This window comes from Amphiura filiformis, chromosome 6, assembly GCF_039555335.1.
Source record: "Amphiura filiformis chromosome 6, Afil_fr2py, whole genome shotgun sequence".
NCBI classification, from domain to species: Eukaryota; Metazoa; Echinodermata; class Ophiuroidea; order Amphilepidida; family Amphiuridae; genus Amphiura; species Amphiura filiformis.
The window spans coordinates 48075640-48099796 of NC_092633.1; the positions used below are offsets into that span (position 1 = coordinate 48075640).

At 36.0% G+C, this 24157-nt stretch overlaps 1 protein-coding gene across 2 annotated transcripts in view; it reads left to right on the forward strand.

The window, feature by feature from the left end:
• Positions 1-401: 401 nt before the first annotated feature.
• Positions 402-24157, forward strand: part of LOC140155527 (putative ammonium transporter 1) — a 31022-nt gene continuing 7266 nt past the window's right edge. The window contains exons 1-6 of one of the 2 annotated variants that reach the window (XM_072178404.1): positions 402-657; positions 5865-5954; positions 6980-7210; positions 7832-7914; positions 8081-8215; positions 22641-22871. In XM_072178404.1, coding sequence (XP_072034505.1) covers positions 543-657; positions 5865-5954; positions 6980-7210; positions 7832-7914; positions 8081-8215; positions 22641-22871 — 885 coding nt within the window. In that variant the 5' untranslated portion in view covers positions 402-542. Of the gene's footprint in view, positions 658-3158; positions 3481-5864; positions 5955-6979; positions 7211-7831; positions 7915-8080; positions 8216-22640; positions 22872-24157 lie in introns of those variants that run through there. The other variant, XM_072178405.1, reaches the window with a different exon arrangement.

A 24157-nucleotide genomic window follows, 5' to 3' on the forward strand; every position in this document is an offset into this window, starting at 1 on the left:
TCTGACATCCATATTCTAAACATAAACGTTTCTAAACACAGAATTCAAGTGCCTTGACTTTCTAAACACTGTTTTTGCAGTGTACGTCGTATAGCGAGAGGATGATGGAGGTATACTGTGAAGATGCAATGCACTCCCACACTGATTGGAACATTTCTGTCAATGATACTCAAAATATGTCTTTTCCTCAGCGAAATTGTTTTTGGTGAAGGTAAATCATACCCCCCCCCCCGGACAACCCAAATCCAAATTCACAGTGGTGCTTTGTAATCGCCCGTATAGTCAGGGGCTTTGTGTTTTGTCACCAAAGCGTGTTTTATTATCCATGGGCGGCGGTAACCTCTACCATGACATATCAAAACTTTGCACTCTGCGTATGAGAATATCGACTGTCACATGTAAACTGAATAAAGACACAAGTGACACCAGCTCGCGCTTTCAAGTTCATCATCATTGAATTCGTAATCTCGTGCAGTTCGCTTCGTCGATACTGGAAATATTTAGCTTTGGATCTTCAGTAGCTTGGATTCCGCAAATCAATCATGATCATGGGAAATGATGCGAATGAGACGCTGTTCCTTCTTCAAAAAGAAATGGATATCATAAAAACCAATGTTGATGTGTTTTTTCTTATCTCAATGGCATGTTTAATATTTTGTAAGTACTATTTTTGTATATTATTTTGATACATCCTGTGTGATTTGTAAACGATAAAGCAATTCAGTGATTGCAATGCAAATAGGTATATATCTTATCAAGTCTTATCTTATTCTGTCTATGCTGATTATTTTACGATAGTAAAATAATTTATCATGACAAGACGAACTTAAAATAGTTTTTTTCTCTCAAAATAGGTGATAATACATAAAAATATATGGTAGGCCTAATACATGAAAAAATAGATGCAATCTCTTATATTTTGAAAAGAACTGCACATTTATAATTTCTTTGTTGCTAATCGTGGTCGCAATGAGATTTCCCATTATTAATTATCCTTTAAAAGTAAAGTATCAGTCACTGTTTATGCTACTATCGTTAAACGTAAACATAAACAATGGGACTTATAAAGCGCCTTTGAAAGGTGCCTGAAGAGAAAAGACAAGAAAAGGAAATAGTAGGCCTACTGCTACTGAGGACCCTCAGCTTAATGACACAAAACGTTTGACAGAAATGTTGAAATGTCATGTTATCGAAAGGTAGACTTTTTTATTATTTATTTATAACATTCGGTGAAATGCCAGGCAAAACCCAATATTGACAAACAATAAATTGAAGGGATGCCTAGCTATAGGCCTACATGAATAACATCAAACAAAAACAAACAAGAGAGAGTAAATAAAAACACTAGAAGGTACCAAAACATGCCACCGTCAGACAAAAGCAAAAAGAAATAGCAAGGAAAATACACAATGATAGGCCTACTGGCTAATGTTTAATAATATTTTTAATAATATTTAGAAAACATCTTTGAAAACTTGATGCAAAACATTCTAACATAAATGTTTACAAAATACCTTGCAAAAAATGTTTGCCAAATATATTTCATAATAACATTTTAACAACATTTTAAAAATGTTGTTACAGTGATATTTCATGACCTTTATGTAACCCAAAATTTGATTATTTGAATGTTTTGAACAAAACCAACACGTGTAAAAATAACATTAAATTAGGATACAATGTACAAATTAATATTACCGTGCAACTATCATGAATGTCATTATTGTCAACCCTGTGAACCAAGTTCACATCACCTTTATTATAACACCGTTCAAAGTTCCACGAGTCTCACCGCACGAAAGGTCGTGATCAGGGTCGTGATCATGATGATATTTCGCGCGTTCCACATGCGTGAAAGGCATGAAAATTGCACAAACCTATAATCGATTCAGTCGATTGCCTTTTCTTTTCATGCTCAGATGAACATAGTAGAAATAATAGGCCTATTTATGTCATGTTTAAGGCACGTGGTATAAATGTCTTGAGTTGTTTTGTTTTTTTCTACGAGTCTCACACGAACTCGGGTCGTGATCATGGTGATATTTCGCGCTCCTGTGACTAATATGGCATGAAAATTGTCAAAATCCACTCAATTCAGTCGAGTGTTTTTTCTTTTCATGCCGGGCATTCACGATATCATGTTTAAAGCCATAGTTTGTGATTTGCATAAAGAAGAGATTGTTATTTAAATGTTAGTGTTTAATTCACTGATCACATTGTCCCTTTTAATTTCGCGGTATTTTATTGCACTAGTTAAGCTTATTGGCCATTATGATGTTTTTCCCCAAATTTCATGCATTATTGTATGCATATTTTAGATGAAATTTTATTTTTTATTTTTTTTTTAAATTGCGGGAATTTTTTTTTTCTCATGTAGCAATTTTTTTCTTCAAAAATGTTATTTGTAGTAATGTTATATTAATTAATAAATCATCAATAAAATCATTTATTCATTTAGGCCCCCTATTTATAAATTTATTTATTTTATTTATATACTTATTTATTTGTAAATCTATATTCATATATATTTATTTAGGCCTAGTTATTTATTTATAAATTTATTTCAATATCTATAGGCCTAGTTATTTTATAATTTATACTTGTAAAACTTCTACTTAATAATAATAATCAGCCCCCCCCCCCCCACACACACACACCTTTGTGCATGCCAGAATGTTAGGATCCGATCAATTTGCAAAATGGTCTTATTATTATATTGCGAGCACAAAAAAAAATCATATTTTAAGCGTTTCAGTACTGTTTTAATAAGCCCCTTTAAAGCGTTTTATTTAAAAGGCGCATCATGAATGTCAAAAATTGCCTGCCCTCCCCCTCTCGGCTTGCCAAACTGGCTTAAACCCTACCCCCTTTTTTGGCTGCAGAGGCCAAAACATTTTGCCCCCAATTTTACAATCCCCTTGGCTGCTTATTGCACAGCCCGTTACAAGTATTTTCGAAATCTATGTGCAGATACGACATACTTGCAAGATATACCAACAGCTGTGATGTGTGTGCATGCATGGATGTGCGACAACAATAAAATAAAACTGACCACCCCTACGTGAAATATAGACATTTCCTCTATTGTTATTGGGAAAATTATTGATTGTATTGTAAAAATTCATTATCAGAATTATCTCATCTTTTAGCGGAGAAAAAAAAGAAAAGAATTTAATATACTCATGTTTTAGGAGCTGTGTGCATGGTTCTATATTCGTTTCTGGAATTATATTCTCATCCTGGAAAAATTGTCGCCGTTGTATCTTTAGCTGTTGATTGTGCATTGGACAGGGCGTGTATTATATGCATGCATGCAGTATTGCATTAATTAATTAACATTTATTCGACATTGATTGAATCAAAACAATAAAATGGAGCCAAATGTTACAGTGGATTTGTTGGTCCTCAACGACCAGCTTGCGGCACTACGGAGTAACGCTGATATGTTCTTTCTACTCATTATGGCGTGCCTGATATTTTGTAAGTCGAATTTTTAAAAAGTATAAATGTCTAAAAATTACTGAAACTGAGTAATGTTAATTAAATTATGATGATCAACACATCTATTCTATTGATAATAATTTTATTATTTCATCACCAATAGCTAAATCATATTAATGCACGCATTTTGGAATAGGTATTAATGTATGTAGGCCTAGTTCATTAATGTACACCAGACACAAAAACAAACTCGTCAATTATACCCAATTATAGTCTTCCTTGCTGTTCAACAACCTGATAATTTTGGATTATTCTCAAATATACATTTTGTTATTGAACTTTGCTTTCTCATTTGACACTCTCTTCGTGAAAATCGAGCAAGAACTGACCACGATATGCGCCTCCAAATCATCAAACCCGAAAATAAAAAAAAAGTGTTTTTGTTTTTTAAATAATTTTTATTTATTTGAATTTTGACCAACTTCACCAAAAATATTTGAAATTTGGGCGAAAATCAGGCTTTTTGATGATTTAAAAAGATACAATTTTTGGTGCAAATTTCTCAAAATTCAAAAATATTTAAAAAAAACAGGTCTTAAATATTTTTATCTAGTTTAAAAAAAATTAACTTTACAAAAACAACAACAAAAAAAAAAAAAACCCGTTTTTGTGATATTCTCCGAAAATGAGCATTTTGACCCAAATTTTACATCACAGATGAATTTACCAAGTCTTTGCCATTCTAAATATGTATACTTTTGTATACTTTAGACCAATAATTTAACAGTTATGAGGCCCGAAAGTTTCCATAATTCCACCCTTAATGATTTCAAAACGGACTAAACTTGTCCTGTTTTGGACAAAAACAAATAAACACTTATATGAATTATTATGGGCGATTGGAATATTGACTTACTTAAAATAGAAAATCACAGAGCTACTTAAGATTACCTTGAACTTCGTCATTCTTGTTTGTTAAAAATGCCTACAATTATTGATAATATCCTTACGTGAAAGAACAGTATTATCAAATCAATAATTGTGATTCCTGACATATAAAGTGACTACATGCCAAATACGTTATCGACCAACATGACCAACCTCAGATTAGAGTAAACTGGTAAAAGAAATCATTATTTTTGAAATTTAGTTGTGACTTTATAAAAAAAAAAAATATGTCGAGGAAGTAGGCCTATATGCTTTTTAAAAAGTCTTGCTAATATAATTGTAAGAAACACTTTTGATAAGCCTACCTCTCAGAACAACAAATAAAAAGGTCTCCTTTTTCCATGCATTATTGTAGGATGTACGCTAAAAAAATTATGGGTATTTTCACCGATTTTACGATAAAAAAAGCCCCCTCTTCTTGTGGACGTTATTTTACTTTGGCCGCATATTCAAACGTCAATCCGACGCGACGCAGGGTTTGTCCGAGGGAAAATGGTCGCTGTCCGCTGACATGTAAAATACCTTCAAAAGATTCAATCATAGGTATTGGAGGTATTGGTATTCCTCCAAATACCTATGATTAAATTTACAGAGATATTAATTATTGTTTAAAATAATTTCTATGCGGATTTTCATGCAAGATTTGTTTTCCCACCCCGTGACCCCGGGCCTCGCACTCCATTACATCCTCGGGTAGGCCTACTCATGCTTTTTGGAAATTTGAAGAAACGCGATTCGCGAAACACACAAAAAAAGGGGCCCGGTAATTTGTTAAACCAAATTGAAGGTTCTCGAATGTAAGTTCATACGTGCTGGTGATAAACAATTTCTAGAAGTTTAAACTGACTTTCAGTACCAAAATTCACTAACCTTGAATTTTCGATGTGTGACACACATCCTCATCAGAAGAAGTTCTAAGATGTTGTAATGGACTTGCCCTTTTGTTGACCAAAAGTCACCAATGTTCAACAAAAGGGTAAGTCCATTACAACATCTTAGGACTCCTTCTGATGAAGATGTGTGTCACACATTGAAAATTCAAGGTTAGTGAATTTTGGTGCTGAAAGTCAGTTTAAACCTAAAGGTATCTTTGAAATATCGTTCGCGTTTTAATCAACAACTTGAACAAGCAATGTTGAAGGGCAAATAATCACAACATCGCTTAAAAATGGCCTTTTCCTGTGTAAGGTTCGCGAAACGATATGCAAAAGAGGATGTTTTCAAAGTTTGCCGACAAGCAATGAGTATACTCTACTTTGGCCTGGATGCGTGTAATTTAATGATTTTAAGAACTTAAAAGACTAAATTTCTAACCTTTATATGGCCTTCAAGCCTTTTCCTTTATAATGTGCTTATATATTTCTGTATATTTTAACGTCTTTTGCTGTACCTTTTAATGGTATTTTATGGATATGAATATGAACAGTGAATATAATATGCGATTTATTAGATTTATTCAATATTTCTTATTTTAGTTATGCAAGCTGGGTTTGCGTTCCTGGAAGCAGGGTCAGTCAGAAGCAAGAACACTACGAATATTTTACTCAAGAATCTTTTAGATGTTTGTAAGTATACATACAATCATAACTACTTTATTCCTTTGAATACCATTAAAATTATACGAGTGGATATTCATACGTTGTGGTAGATAAAATAGAAGTTTTAACTTCAACACTATACACTATTTTTCGCTCACCTGGAACGATTTCACTAGTCCGACTAGCGTCTTCAGCAGATGGTGATGCTGCTGTGATGATATCTTGTATACAATCGGGATATCTGTCACTGATGACGTCATATGATTGACAGAATGACGTCATAGGATGTTACGATGTAGCGCGGCCCCACCCTGGGCATCAGCAGGTTATCCCAAATAGGATCTATTTCCAGTCCTTGGTCACGATTTAGTCTCGGGTTTTCTGCTAAAGACGCTATAGTCGGACTAGTGAAAACGTTCCAGGTGAGCGAAAAATAGTGTATAGTGTTGAAGTTAAAACTTTAATTCACCATTAAAATTATATCCCAACAACCTGTTTTTAAACATGTAGCCAATATCATAAGAGGGTTGTGAACATCGCGGGGACTCGGAAAAGCTCTAACGAATGGAGGGCACGTAGTCTTTATAACGAATCAGAAACTTATAACCTCTTTTTGGCATCACGAAGTGACACTAAAAATGTATTTGTACTTTAAGGGTACACGATGTATTGTTGGTCGAAGCAGCAAAAAAAATGTTGTTAATGAGTTATGTACGTTTTACAAAAGTGTTGTGGTTTCAGCCCTCTTTACAACATAACTCAAGAACCACAGGGCCTACAAAAGTATATGATATTTGAAATATTCTACACAATCGCTATGAAATGATCAATGCAATTTTTGCCAAAGCTCACTACCATTCGCAAGATGCTGTGAACTACTAAATCGCAAATCACAGTTTAGTAAGACTATCACACGTGAACAAAAACAGGCTTCCAAGAATATGTTCTAAAATGAGATTATATGCAAATTTCAATTTGTATTTGAAAAGCTTTAAAAAATTAAACCAGCGGATCTTTGATTCAGTTTATATATATTTTCCTGTCCACTATAGGTCTTGGTGCTGTGGTATATTGGGCTTTTGGATACGCATTTGCCTTTGGATCCGAAAGTAATTCATTCATAGGTTATAGGTACTTCTTCTTCGAGAGTATGCCAGCTGACAACTATTCTCATTGGTTTTTCCATTTTGTCTTCGCGGCAACTGCAGCTACAATTGTATCTGGAGCTATGGCGGAACGGACAGATTTTATGGCGTATCTTATCTATAGCTGTGTTATCACAGGTGCGTCTTTGATGTCTTTTTAATGCCTAAAAACTGTCTAGCATTTTGGCGTCCCCTTAAAGAGGAAGACCTGCCAGAGCAATTCTTCTGGGGTGAACCAAACCTGCCTGGTTATCCAATTAATCAGTGACAAGGTTATCTCTGAATTTGGCATGTGATAATTGATGTTTTAATGTTATTGCATCAATTAGCACCTGTCAAATGCAGAGATAATCTTGTCACTGATTAATTTGATAACCAGGCAGGTTTGGTTTACTTCAGATGAATTGCTCTGGTGTGCTTCCTCTTTAAAAAGCGACATGTGCCACTGCTCATTGTTTCCATCAACACACATTTTTAATTGGTACAACTCACCTCTTTATCTGGTGGCATCCCCCAAACCATTCCCGTTTCCCCAAATTCCCATATAGTCAGGCTTCCAAATCACAAACATTTGGGCCTAAATCACCCAATTGCAGGATTTTGTTCACTTTGCGGCACCCCTCCATTCTCCCTCTATAAACAAAATTGTGTCAGGTGATTGCAGTGCAAAACACAATCATCTATTGCTGAAGTTATGAATAAAAACCGGTTCAATTAAAATGATTGGTATTCTTTTAATACTTGGTATCTTATTTCTAGGGTTCGTGTATCCAGTGGTCACCCATTGGGCATGGGACGGATCTGGTTGGCTTGCTAATGGTCCTGATGGAATTGCTTACCAGGTAGAGTACCAACAAAATATATAAAATTTATCACATTTTATCCTAAATACTAAATACCTAGTCATGAAAACCACTAGCCCTATTATTTGACGGGAACTGATTTTTAACACGTAAATAGATTGATACTTTACAAAATATACTCTTCATGTTTATTTATTTCTCCCAGGATTTTGCAGGTAGTGGCGTGGTTCATATGGTCGGTGGAACTGCTGCATTATTTGGAGCCGCAATTCTTGGGCCTCGCATTGGAAGATTTGACGCCAATGGTAAACCTAAGCCCATTGAGGGACACACAGTACCGGTACGTGTCAAAAATATTGGTATATGTAGGTATTTGTTAAAGATGTCTTTTAAAGAATGCTCATTTTTGGACATATAATACAAATAAAAATATTTTACCCGCAGACGTAGGCCTACTACAAAATCCGGATGGAGGAAAAGTCATATAAAGGGAACACGTCCATAAGTGTCAAAAGATATAGATGCAATGAACTTTCATCAGACATAGACTTCGCATCCAATGCATACGCCTAAAATTCAGTCCAGTAAGCCGACAAATAATTAGGATGAAGCGGATGGCAAGATTATATACCCTTTCCCATCCGGGCACGTTGGCAATGGTTAACATGGTCAGTAAGATGTAGGCTACCTCGGAAGGAACAAGTAATAGTTTCTTTTCGGAAGTAAATAAACAACAAAATAAACCAAAAACTAATAAAAAAAGTATTGTTACTTTTTTAATTAATGTTGCTTACAGGTGGTGAATGACGTGCATTCTCTAAATTCAGTAAATTTCCATCGTCAACCTTGTAGTTGAATGGGATTATTTTGAAATTTTAAAACGCTTGAAACATCACAAACAAATAGGCCTATGTTAATAAATAATATAAATACAAGCTAAAACCGTTGGGGTTCGATAATGAACCCCACAAAACTAACCGAGTATATGGAAAATGCCATACGGCCGGGCAGTTTCACAAGTTGCCGGCTCTATCATGCCACTCGCCGCCTGGTTGCTTACGAACACCGTACAATATGCCGCTGTTGTTTCGAACGATACAGTGATATATTTTTATCTACTGAAGATAGCTTTTAATATTTTCATCTTGCTATCTATGATGATGATAGCTGTGTGTATGTCTCGCTATTTACTGAAGATAGCTTTATGAGTATGAAGGTAGCTTATTGCGCATGTCTTGTTTTCTACTAGGATAGCTTTTAATATATGTTTGTCTTACTACCTATACTAATATAGGTATAGGACCTACATTTCTTCCTATCTTCTTAAGATATCTTTTGTGTACCTTTTGCTTTATACTGAAGACAGCAGCTTTTAATAAGTTTTTCTTGCTATCTATATAGGCCCTATATTGAAGGTAACTTTGTATGTCTTGTTATCTTCTGAAGATAGCTTTTTTGTATTTATTGCTTTCTTCTTAAGATAGCTTTGTACGTGTGCCTTTAGCCGCGGATCCAGAGAGAAAAAAATACGGGGGCGCAAAATACATGAGATTTTTATGGCCGCGAAGCGGTCATCGCGTCGCGCTTGCGCGACGCAGGGGGGTGTCTGAGGGGGAAAGTGCCCCCCTCAGAAATTAGAAACTTTTGCAAAATGAAGACCTAATTGAAGCAATTTAGTGGACCATTTTGACACTATTATTGTGTAAAAAGTTTGAAAGAGTGAAATGACCATGACGGCCCATTTCCCATTCGTGGACAAGTTTTCAATATTATTGTATAAATTCAATTGCTTTAAACATAAAGTTCCGGGTATCTAAAGCATAATGAAAAGGGCAACTTCTTTATACATATATACAAAGTTGGAAAATTTTGCAAAATGAAGGTCCAATTGAAGCCATTTGGTAGACGATTTTGACACTATTATTGTGTAAAATTCGGAGATAAAGTTCGGCCGAAATGTGTGAAAATGAAGGCCCAATCGAAGCCTTTCTTGGACCGTTATTCACTATTACAGTAGGCCTAATCATTAAGTTATTACTTAAAACAATATAAAGTGTACGGGTGTTCAAAACAAAAGCGAAAACGGCCATTACGCATAGGCCTACGTAGAGCAGCGTAGCCTGAGTCCCTGGCCTCTCACTCGCAAAATGGCGGACAAACATGGCGGCGGCTCGTTCGAGGCCTGAGAACGATCCGTGCATTTTTCATGGAGGACACAGCACAGTGTAGCGGCCGTGCGTATATTCGAGACTGGAGGATAATAGCCTGTAGAGCAGCGGCGGCGAAACGATTTTGAAAGTGGGAGGGGGGGCAGTCAGGGTGATGTAAAATTGGAAGGGGCCATCGAGTGGGGCTTGCGCGGCAGAGGGGGGTGTCTGAGAGGGGATGTCTCCCCTCAGAAGTGAGAAACTTTTGCAAAATGAAGGCCCAATTGAAACCATTTGGATGGACTATTTTGGTACTATTATTAGGGATGACCAATGAACCATCAACTTGATTAGAACAGTTCCATAGACATGTAGGGAGCTCAACTGTGATATTTCTAAATTGAGCTCATTCTTTTATTTTTCATAATTTCTATAAGTGTGAATCAAAATTCGTCCATCGCCACAGTGCGCTTAATTGCCAGTGGCCCAGTGCAGCACTGCTCAGAATGGCACAAAATATTCAGATGAATAAGATCAGGTGAACACCTTGACCTACTGAGCTGTAATTTGGCAGAGTTGTTGTTATTATCAACGGACAAGTAGATCTCGAGTTAAAAATTAAATCACCAGCTTCCCTTTGGAATTTCCAAACACCTTTCGAATCATGTTAAATAGACACCTTTCTGAACATAAATGTGAAGTTTCATGCTCATTTGTTGTATTATTCACCTGATCTCAACCCTAAACATTTTCTTATATGTATACCATCTGCACTGACTTGCTGCTATACACGCACAGGAGCTGTACTTTTAAAATACGCGCCTAATCAATAATGAATCTTTCACTCCATTGTTAAAGTACTGTGCTCCCTGTAGCATATGGAGTGACCGGGCCCTGGAGTGTGATGGTTTTGTAGCACATGACAGTATTCATTCAAGCCTATCAAGGTCAGTTATTAGCCACTTGCTGAATGGCTGGGCATTATCAGCTATCAAAGAGATACCTTATGCTGCTGCCAATCACAATAGAGGTTACACATTTTGTTAAAACCCCAGAAGTGATATCAGGACAAAGCTGTGCATGTTGGTACTTGATTGTTTGGATTCCTATGTAGAAAATCCCTTGTAGTACATTAGTATTTTTCTTATGTGTAGTGTATATTGTTGTGGAAAAAAAAGTTCACCTGGACTTTTGATTTTGTGCCACTTTGGCCATTATGGATGATTTTTGGCAAATGTTTTCTAAAAGCATGATTTCAGTGCCTCGCATCGGTTCGAAGAAATACTTAATACTATTGACTAGTAAAGTGCCATTTCATAAGAAACCCCTTTGATACTTTCACAATATGCTTGTTTCATGTTTGCATATATATTAAAATAAAGAAATATAAAAAGGTAAATATATGCTTATACCAATTTTGCTCACATTGCTATATTTAGACTTTGTCAATTTATTTCGTTCCAATGACCGGTCAGAATGGGAAACTTTGAAAATTCATAATTCGAAAAGTTTTTGACCGATTTTGACCATTTAACCACCAAAATACTTCTGTTGATGAGTTCTTTCCAGCAAACAATCTTTTGTAGCAAAAGGGGCAACATGAAATTATGATGGTCATCCCTACTATTATATTATTGTGTACAATTTGAGTTTGAAAAAATCGAAAATTGGTGAAATGAAGCTACAACCATGGCCAAAATGTGTTGGGACACTTATGGAAAACGTACACTATAGTATGACCTTATTTCCGTTATTATTAACGTGATAAAGTGGAGGTTTCTTTGGTGTCAAGCCTAAACACTTTCCTAACACCCCAACCCTCCCCTTCCCCACCAATCAATGTTGGGTGCCACAAGGCTCGTGTGACCAAAAAAGTCGAATTCAACATTGATCGGGGAGTGGGGGGCTTATTTACATTACCCTATCAAACCGTCCCAACACTTATGGCCAGCATTGTCTCTAAGGTACAAAAATCTAATTTTAAAATGTGTGTTTTGGCCCATATCTCCTCAACCATAGCTTGGATTTTCATCAAATTTTACATGAAAACGGAGAAACTATTTATCTTTTCACTTATATAAAAATTATTGCATTTTCCTCATGTGATTTAGGATACGGTCACGTTTTATACGCAATATCATGTATTTTACAGTGCGTTCTGAACATTATTAGCCTATGCCAACTACGTATTTTGCGTAAAATGACGTTTTATTTTGAAAGAGTAGTGATTTAATCACCAGAAATACATGATATTTGTTGACAGGAATTGATTGAAGTCTTTTAAAAGAGTGATTTTAGGAAAAAATACTTAAAATTAAAAAAAAAGCTAATTTTTAGAAGAAAAAAACAAAACTTTAATCATTTTCATCGTTTGCATCAAAAACGTATGTGGTATTTGCAACGAGTATATCGTGTAAATATAATCATAGTCGGCAGGAGTAGGCTTAAATTACATTTTATGACTGAAATTTATTAAAGCGCTTTCAAAGAAACTTATAGTAAGTATAGAAAGTAAAATATAGGAAGACATACAGAAAAAAAGAAGGACGGACATTGGCAAAAATTAATAGAACGACGAATATAATATGATGAAGGATATTGTTTCATTAACTGAATATTTATCATATAGCAGGTGTTGGCTGACATTGTGCTGCACATTTAGTTCAGTTTTTGTCCGGGATAAATGACTACGAGACAAAATCGGACGGTATACACATCTTTAAAGAGTAAAGAATTTTAATATAATATTACTTTTCTTTTTCTTTTTACAAACGTGTATATCGTTCGTTTTTGTCCCAAAATCATGTTACCCCGGCCCAAAACTGAAATATATATAGACCACAAATGTCATCCAACACCCGCTACATTATAAATATTCAGTTAATGAAACAAATGCCGTAAAAGTGTGATTTGTTTGACTGTTTATCGTCCGTAGAGCGTATATTTATATACATGCATCTTGAATAGCATTATATTACAGTTTAAGCCTGTTAAAGTAATACAGCTCTGTGGTGCAATGGATACGGCATCTGCCACAGGCACAGTGGACACGGGTTCGAGCCCCTGAATTTATTTATATATCTTTTTCTTTTCTTTTTGTTATTATTTTACAATATCCTTCATCATATCATATTCGTCGTTCTATTAATTTTGCCAATGTCCGTCCTTCTTTTTTTCTGTATTTTGTTGCTTCATTTGTGGTAGACTGCGGTAAATTGGGAAAACAAGTGTGCATGGGTTCGATTCCTTTATTTGTTTTTTGATCACGAGATGTTGTGATAACTTTTATTTTCTTCTATAGCTGTAATGTAACATTTTAATTGGTGGAAACAATAATTTTCCATTTTAAAACCCAAGTTTTTGACAGTTAAAGTGACGAATAGTGAACTTAGACAGGGCCAAAATATCGTTTTAAGACATTTTAAGTGACCAGTCCCTAAATTTCAAATGTAGCCATCCAAAATTTTTTTGGTAAAGCCACATGATAAGATCTCTAACTGCTCCAAATTTGGTGTCAATATCATATTTACTTTTTGAGTTATAAGCAAAAACTGAAATTAGATGATTTTTTTTCAACTTTTCAAATACAACCATGGCCAAAATGTGTTGGGACACTTATGGAAAACGTACACTATAGTATGACCTTATTTCCGTTATTATTAACGTGATAAAGTGGAGGTTTCTTTGGTGTCAAGCCTAAACACTTTCCTAACACTCAACCTCCCCTTCCCCACCAATCAATGTTGGGTGCCACAAGGCTCGTGTGACCAAAAAGTCGAATTCAACATTGATCGGGGAGTGGGGGCTTATTTACATTACCCTATCAAACCGTCCCAACACTTATGGCCAGCATTGTAGTATTATTAAACCCTTTAAATTTGGGTATTTGTCTTTCAAAACTCTGCTGTGTTGTTAATATTGAAATTGCGTTGCCATAGTCCTCATAGAACCGTCGGCATTCTCTTGCGTGCTTTCTCTCTTCATTACTCGTTGATGGTCGATAAACGTCCCAATAAATCGGACTTAGTCACCGGTCAGTTCTACAGCATAGATATCCATGGCTAACGATGGTTAACTATGGAAACATGTTAAAGGACATCAAGAAAATTATTTATTTTGAGCTCTTTCGAGACGAGTAATGGATATATTCTGTAGATTTAGGTTTTGTCTGTGACTGCTAATGTGAGGTCGTCGTAGGTCGTACGGGGCTCAAACTCGGTGGGTGGGTGTAGTTCTGTCCTGGCAAGAAGAAGTTTATGTTCGTTAAGTCATCCGACCCTGGGGCCCCTTCCAAGGGGTCATTTGAGGTCAAATGACTAAAAACTGCCATATGGGCATGAAACTAGGTCCTACGGGACTCAAACTCGGTGGGTGGGTGGGTGTAGTTCTGTCCTGGCAAGAAGATGTTCATGTTCGTTAAGTCATCCGACCCCGGGGCCCCTCCCAGGGGTCATTTGAGGTAAAATGACTAAAAACTGTCATATGGGCATGAAACTAGGTCGTACGGGGCTCAAACTCGGTGGGTGGGTGTAGTTCTGTCCTGTCAAGAAGATGTTTATGTTCGTTTTAAAGTCATCTGACACCGGGGTCCGCTCCCAGGGGTCATCTGAGGTCAAATTACTAAAAAGTGTCGTATGGGCATGAAACTTGGTAGGTACAGTCAACATTTAAAACAACATTTTTTTTTTTTTTTTTTGGGGTCATCCAAGGTCACCACGGGTCATCTGAGGTCAAATTAGTAAAAACTCATATATGGGCATGAAACTTGGTGGGTACAGTCAACATTTAGAGTTATAAGTTTAGATCATTTTGGGGTCATCCAAGGGGTCATCTGAGGTCAAATTACTAAAAACTGTCGTATGGGCATGAAACTTGGTGGGTACAGTCAACATTTAGAGCCAAATTTTTGGAAGGTCATTTTGGGGTCGCCAGGGTCATCTGAGGTCAAATTAGTAAAACTGTCATATGGACATGTCACCATCAGCCTGGTAATCGCGCCCAGCCGAGAACCGCCAAATATGGTAACCGCCTAGTCTATTTTAAAACTGATGCATCAATGATTATGTTCATCATGTCATTATTGTATCATTCTCACATACATTAGGAAATGAATTTGGAGAATAGAGGCCTTGCATGTGACATATCATCCCGTAAATATGGCGGACTACTCAAATGCATTCAACAAATGCATGATTGCAATCAAATAGGTTGATGACAACATTTGATTGAATGGACTGCACTCCGCCATAACTACGGTGAAGGACACCGGCTCAAATCCTTTGTTTGGAGTCAATCGATAATTTCATGCAGGGCCTCTATACTTTCTGTTAATAAAATACTATGCTGACCTCACACTCCAGTAATTTCAGATCATTGAGCTCAGTAATACATCAAAGAATGTCTTCCAATTCATGAAAACAAATAGATAATCTGCATATCGGATTAAAAGCTTGAGGCATTTCAATTGCAAGGCCCATTACTTATACACCAACAACAACATAGGCCTACAAGTGTATATAATGTAGCATGTGCACACATTATCATGTTGTGGATGGTGAATCAAGCTGCAGTGCCTACCCATTCCCAAATAAATGCAGTGACCAACCGGTGTTCACTCATGATTGACGTACTGATCATTATGTATGATTTAAACTCATAGGTTTTGGCAATTTGGGAGGAGTGGGTTCAAAATGACCCCATAGGATTATACGGGGTAAAAATTTCAAATTGCTCAAATACCCTTTCAAATATATCAAATTATTTAAATAAATAAATAAATAAATAAATAAATAGATAAATAGATAAATAGATAAATAGATAAATAGATAAATGAATGAATGAATGAATGAATGAATGAATAAATAAATAAATAAATAAATACATAAATAAATAAAAAAAAATTGAACAAATTGTAGCGTAGCATTAAAATCATAATAACCATTGATGGCAGGCGGATTCGAACCAACGATATTGACATTACCAGTCTGATGCTCTAACACTGAGCTATGCCATCATCTAGTAATGAGGGTCGAGTTTTTAGCGTATACAGTGTTCGTCTGTGAAAATGCCGCCTTGTGAAATAAATAAATATAAAGTCTCAATTTTTAATTTAATTTTATTTGATAATTTTCTAACCTATATTTTCTTTAGAGAAGGGACAAATCTTTCCCCTTTTATCTAATTTGGCCGCTAAATAAGAATCTACTTCTTTTATTACTGATTTAATTCCGCGATTTGTTCCATTCAGCAATATCAAAGATTAATGTCAAGCATCTCACGACAGATATTTAGTTGGCTTAGTGGTTTTGCACAGTGCTTTTTAACCGGGAGGTACCGAGATCGATTCCCACCTCTGCCTGCAATTTTTTTTCAAGACTGGGAAATAATAACCTGACATTCGCCGCTGACATGTACTGCAGAAGCGGAGTTGTAACTTGTTAAACTTTGCTCCTTCCGTAAAAGGGTACATTATTTTGGCACTACATTATTTCTTTTTTTCCACATTGCTGGTAGGCCCCTATTAAATATCAAATGGTCATAATTGGCGGTCACTTCAAATCATCGCCAACTGAACGAGGATCAGGAATGTACTCTCATTGTTAATTGTTGGTTAATCCACCACTTGAACAGGACTTAACCAAAGCAAACAAAGACTTAAGCTTTTTTTACGAATGCTATACATAAGTATAAGCTTATTATCCTCTTCAACAATAGGATTAAAGATTGGTGCTTGACTGGAATTACGTGCTAGTGTCATTGGTTATTGTTAAAAGGCAATAAGGTGTGTAATTGCAATATTTCCTCTGAATAGGAAAGACTCTCTACATCGAACCATGGATGCTGGTGGTTCGAATTAAGCCCGATCCTGACTCCACTTCGCAGCGGTATGCGATGCTGCGATGCTTTTCAAACATCTCAGCATCCCGCGATGAAATTAGAATGTACAGGTGGAGTCAGTATCGGGCTTTAGGAACAAAAACCCAATTCGAAATGATGCGCTTGAGAATTCAACAATATAAATAATGGTAGCTCTATTATAATATAATACACATTAATGATAAAATTCCAAAATATAATACGTTTTCTGTCTTTGCTTGTCACGTGGTAGCGATTATATTTTTAAATAAGTTTCAAATGAATAACAAGACAAGTGGCCGAGTGGTCTAAGGCGCTATGCTCATAGAGTACTAAGCGTTGCGCCGTGAGTTCGAACCCCGCCTCTGCCAAACTTTAAAAGAAGTAAATTAAAATTTGACTTTTTTTAATTTCATATTTGGGAAATGTGACTGGGAGAATTTATGTATGGTGTGGAGTGGTGTGATAGGGCATGTACTTTATTGGGCGTTTTATCGGCAGTCAACGAGTAATGTTGCCACGGCCATTCCACCATTAGTCCACATTCTGATGTTATCAATCCATCCTGTTTTCCTTCGACCTGGTCTGGCTTTTCCTTCTACTTCTCCTTCTATCGTTATCTGAACAATGCTATCTGGACGTCGCTTCCAATGACCATACAGGGATATCTTTCTTTTCTTCAGCTGACTGAGCAGACCTTGTTTCTCTGTTATGCCCACTTTCTGACAAATCCATGCATTGGTTTTCCTATCTTTCCAGCTGACCTGAAGCATTCTGCGCCATACCCACAGCTCAAACGACTCTATCTTCTTGATATCGCTTTGTTTTAGAGTCCAACTTTCTGCCCCATACAGGGCTATACTCCAGACAAGGGATCTCACCAGTTGTTTCTTCAGCTTCAGGCTGATCGCTTTAGCCTTCCATAATCCTAATAATTGGTATTTATAACAGCTGCGTACAATTATGTATGTAGTTTGTGAAATGTATATTACCGGAATCCGGCGTCACAAATCGGTTTAGGCCCTTCACAATTGATTCTGAGTTTACTGTTCATGATTTTAAAAATAGGACGAGGTGACTTTTAATTATTAATTATTAATTATCTATTCTGTATTTAGTATTAGTTATCACAACCAATTATCAACCCGTTTTGACGGGAGTCGGCATTTAATTATTTTATTAATATGCTTACTTTTACACATAGTATAAGGTGCAGTTATGCTGTTTGTTTATTCATCATTATTGTTGATATGATTCATGTTAGAAAGTAGCAAGTAAAAGTCATTAAAAGTTATTTTAAAGGAGAAAATCCAAAATAAAAATAAAAATATTAAATATTTAGCAATTTTCAATTTTGGACGCGGGTGGTTAACAGTAAACTAAGAATTTAATGTGAAGGGCCTTAGGGTATTTAGCACGTGCCCGGAAGATTTAAAATTATCACGAGATCTGGACATCAAAGTACAAGCCAGATCTATGTAAAGATGCATTACATCATTGGTAATCAGCTACCTTCGACTATACGCTGGTGAAGTTACGTAATAATCGGATTAGCTACCATAGCAATAGGTGAAAACAATTTTTGAATATACCGCGCTGCACTGATATGTTCACTCGGTACCTCTGCATTGAACCATATCATGCTTCTCACTTGCACCTGTAAGGCTGCGATCACATAGAAGTATATACGGTATACGGTATTCGCTATACGAAATACGCTCATTCGATCAGGCTGAGTTCATATAGGAGTATACTATGTGAACTCAGCCTGATCGAATGAGCGTATTTCGTATATAGCGATTAGCGAGTATAGGCATGATAGGTCAGTTTACCAATTTTCTTCGTCTAATCAAATGCTTGTAACTTTACTTCTTGAGGTCACATTGCATTCCATGAGGTGTCATAATGTGCAGAATTAGATAGTGCATCTATTTAAAAAAATGAATTTTAATACCCACATATGGTTTAGTTTTAAAATTAGGACGGTATACGCTGCACGAACACGCACGATTCCCACTATACTACTATACGCAGGTATACGGCCTTTTCGAATAGTCTGGATAGTGCCCTCTTATGTGACCCGGTACTATGAAATTACCTTGCTCGATTTAAGCTATACGCGTACACCTGCAAAACGTGCACCGTATACCCGAATAGTATACTTCTATGTGATCGTAGCCTTATGTGACCCGGTACTATGAAATTGCCTTGCTCGATTTAAGCTATAGGGTAACTTGGGGCAAATTGGGACACAGGGTAATTTGGGACAGTGATTTCGGAAATACTTTTATACCTTAAAATAGTCACATTTTGCCCATTTTTGCAACAAAAATAACTTTGATATAATGTCTATTTATATTTCAAACCGTTTAAAAGTACCATTCTTCATTAAACAGGAACTTGAGGGCCGTAAGCTTAACACATCAAAATAAGTATTCCATTTTTTGTCATGTCTAAGCAGAGGTCACGACTTGTAGCTCAATATCTGAATCAATGGTCCGGATTAGTGTTTCTCAAATTAAAAATAACTTCTAAGCTACCCTTTCAATTAAATAAGACAACAATTGTAACTTTTTTCTTCGAAAATTATAAGAAAAGCTTTCTTTTAGAAATATGCTAAATTGGGGTAAAATGGGACGCCATTGATTTACTGTGTGCTAACTCAAACTGTCCCATTTTGCCCCAACAAAAAAAGTCCCATAGTAAATCAATGGCGTCCCATTTTACCCCAGCTGTCCCATTTTACCCCAGCCTCTGTTACAGAAAAATCTTGCAGTGGGGTAAAATGGGACGCCTTAAAGACACCTTAATAAAATAATGAAGCCGGAGGCCGACCGGCACCAATTTTTGTGAAACGTAAGTCTACTTGACACTTGGTGATGTACCTTTTGTTTTGTAGTGGTCACTTGTCGCAAGTTGTCGGGTATTAGTATTATAGCCGAGTAAAATCTGGTGGGGCAAAATGGGACATTAGGTGGACCAATTTGCCCCACTTCCCCCTACGCGTGCACCTGCAAAACGTGCACCGTATACCCGAATAGTATACTTCTATGTGAACGCAGCCTAAGATTAGTATCTTTGAAAAGACCAGTATTGTATTCAATCTATGATTGCAGACATACACAGGTTATGAGTGTATCCTGCTTGTAGTGCAGCGCGATATGTTCAAAATTGTTTTCACCTATTGCTATGGTAATTAATCCGATTAATTACGTAACTTCGCCAGCGTATATTTATAAATACGGACGTTACCCATGGGCATGACAGGCTACCAGCAGCAAGCGTGACCAAATGATTACCATAAATTTAATTGCATATCAAAAATAGTACACATGGGGGATTCCGAATTTGCAATATGCTTTAAAAAACAACATTTTGAAAGTATTTGCCAACGGAAAAAATATTTATCGACGGAAACGTTTACAATATAATCACAAAGTTGAAGAAAATATGAACAAAATATAGACAAAAATGAAGGCCCAATTGAAACCATTTGGATGGACTATTTTGGTACTATTATTGTGTACAATTGGAGTTTGAAAAAAATCAAACATTGGTGAAATGAAGCTAGTATTATTAAAACCTTTAAATTTGGGTATTTGTCTTTCAAAACTCTGCTGTGTTGTTAATATTGAAAAAAAAAATTGGACAAATTTGGTATCAAAATGCGCGTTAATAAATCATCCTTCTTTTTACGTTGAAATATTGTGTAAACAATATTAAGCTATAGGCTATTTATAACAGCTGCGTACAATTATGTATGTAGTTTGTGAAATGTATATTTCCGGAATCCGGCGTCACAAATCGGTTTAGGGTATTTAGCACGTGCCCGGAAGATTTAAAATTATCACGAGATCTGGACATCAAATCACAAGCCAGATCACAAGCCAGTTTTTTAGGCACGGGCTTACTCAATTACACGTAATTTAACCTTTCTCTTCCCTTTTTCTCGCTTTTGTCTTCTCGTTTTCTTTCTCTCCTTTTCCCTTTTCCTTTTTTACGGGGGCGCGCGCCCCTCTTTCCTACTTTTATTTTTACGGGGGCGCGCGCCCCTCCGCCCCCCCTCTGGATCCGCACCTGGCCTTGCTATGGTTGTCTGGCTATCTTCTGAAGATAACTTTGTGTATCTCTTGATTTATACTGAAGATAGCTTTTAATTTGTTTGTCTTGCTATCTATATTGAAGATATAGCTTTTTAGGCCTATGCGACTTGCTATCTTCTGAAGATAGCTTTTTGTATATATCTTGCTTTCTACTGAAGATAGCATTTAATATTTGTCTTTCTATCTATATTTAAGGTATATAATTGTTTTCTTCTGAAGATAGCTTTATACCTGTGTCTTGCTATCTGCATGTATTAATTGTGAGGATAGCTTATGTGTATATTTTGCTTTATACTGAACATGCTGAAGATAGCTTTTAATATGCTTGTCTTGCTATCTATATTAAGGCATACAATTGTATAAGTCTTGCTATCTTCTGAAAATAGCTTTTTGTATTTCTTGCTTTCTTCTGAAGATAGCTTTATACGTGTGTCTTGCTATAGCTTTTAAGATAGCTTTTAATATGCTTGTCTTGCTATCTATATACATGTATATTGAAGGTGACTTTGTATATTGCTATCTTCTGAAGATAGCTTTATACTTGCGTCTTGCTATCTACATGTGTATTGTAAAGATAGCCTTTCTTTTGCTTTATACTGAAGAGATAGCTTTTAATGTTTTTCTTGCTATATATTGAAGGTAACTTTGTATATGTCTTGCTATTTTCTGAAGATGTCTTTTTGTGTATTTGCTTCTGAAGATAGCTTTATACGTGTGCTTTGCTCTCTACATGTGTTGCATAATTATAGCTTTTATGGTTGTCTTGCTATCTTCTGAAGATAGCTTTTTGTGTATCTCTTGCTTTCTATTGAAGATAGCTTTTAAAAATTCCATCTATTTTGAAGATAGTTTTGTACTTGTCTTGCTGTCTTCTGAAGATAGCTTTTTATATATCTCTTGCTATCTACTGAAGATAGGCAGGTCTTGCTATCTACTGATGATAACTTTATGTGGTTCTATGCCTGCTATTAACGTTATTTACGCTTTTAAGTTAGCATTATACAACAAAAATATCAAACCACAAAGTTTTCTGAAACTATGTATGTCTTGCTTTCTACTTTCTACTCTTTATGTAGACCTGTGCCTTGCTATATCGAAGGAGATTGCTTAATATATGTTTTGCTATACGCAATATAGGTGTACAGTATATGAAGGTGAATGTGATGACAGCGTCATATTTTTCCCGGTTTAGCCACTTAACTAAAATACTGTAGTGTACTTCTGTAGGCCTATTATGGATGCGACCTAATACAAATAATATAGGAATCGGGTCAAGGAAGCCATTAATTGCATTAGTGAGGTCTTTACGTTATTGCATTATATCAAAATGAATGTTTTAGACGTTTTCTCGATTTTTAAGTCCAGAAACCACATCCTGAGAAAAATTATGCACACAGGCGTAATCGACATCCCTTATATCACGCCTTGGTATCTCCATTATAGAAAACATACCATTTATCTTGTGTGTCAGCTTTATTTGTCTCAATATTTGAGTCACACATCGCTAAGTCATGTTCCCCACCAACTCGTCTTTAGAGAACACGTCCAAAAAGTTTACTGGCACAGTTGCTATACATAAAGCAAAGCAAGCTGATGCATATGACATAAGTGAAAGTGTATTGTATATTTACACACGGCTTCTTGATTTGTACTATTACAGAATGTTGCTCTAGGAGGATTCATCCTGTTCTTCGGTTTCTTCGCTTTCAATGGTGGATCCCAAGCCTCCATATCAGCGGAAGGGGATGGAGTGATCGTAGCAACAGCTATTGTCAATACCATCTTATCAGGCAGCGCAGGAGCACTGGTTGCAATGGTGATCAGGAGAGCTGGGTTTGGCACTGGTCATTGGAGTTTTCTAACGGCAGTCAATGGCGGTCTCACCGGCATGGTAGGTGCTTACCATATTTTTTTTATGTAGACATAGCAAGTGTGTCATTTTCATATCTATTTTATCACACCAAGGATTCAGACCATACATGTAATGCTTTGCGTGCTAGCCATGCGCTTCAATGGAAAAAGTTCAAGTTTTGAAATATTTTCTCAAAATATCAAGAGCTGTCTTAAGAACTACTGGATCAATACTAGGCGTGTTTGTACTCATTTTAATGCATTTTTCATGCTGATTCCAAATATGGTCGTGAAAATTTACATTTATGAAATTAAAAAAAAGAAATTTTTGAAACTTGTCGTCAGCAGTCGACACCCGCGTGAAGAGAGTTAAGAGAAGTTGTGGCATTAATTTGTAGCTCATCATCTTAATTCATATTCTCTTATATTTTATTTTATGTTAGACCTTTTTTCCGTGACCCTTTTTGTGCTTAAAGCCATATTATAACATTTGCTGAGGAAGACGCCCTCACTGAATTTTTAAAATTCCTTTTTTTACACGATTAAATTGTACTTTATTAAACCAATATACCCTGCAAAAATCAAGACTCTAGGTGCTGTAGTTTTGTCAAAATCCGAGATTTTGAATAAAACGCCGGAACCGGCGCTTTATTATTACGATGGAATTATTAGTCGAACGCATACACGATGTTCATAACACACAGTACGTACACGGCGTGCGGGACGGTGATATACACAACAAAGGGTCGTACCACAACATGACCGAAGGAGTGGTACGTATTGGCGACATGTGCGCTGGTATAGTAAATTCCAATTTTCTTTTCTTTGCCGTAGTTGTTCGGCTCAAAAATAAAAGGGGATATATCTGACAGTAAAAGGTAACATTTTATGGCAAAGAAATGCTAATCCATTTTGTTTGAAAATGTTATAATATGGCTTTAAGTAGACTCATGCCGCAGTGCTTTGAGATGCATTTTGTAAAGTTAAAACGCCAATTGCTCACTTTAATTTATTTACATAATAACACACAAACAACACACAGATAAACAATAGTTTAAGACTAGTTTATTTGAAACTGACTACCAAAAACAATAGAACCTACGAATGGAAAAACGTTGCTTTTGGAAGGCCTAGAGAAGCAAACAATAATAACAACAAAAGACAAAAAAATTAACGTTGTTAAACCTGAACATTCATACCACCTTTAAAAGAATCTAATACGTCCATATTAAGATAAAATTGAAATTAATTGAAATATTATTTGTGATAAATCAACAACCCACTTCATATGTTGTCAAGTGAAATGTACATGTATCATATTTACAA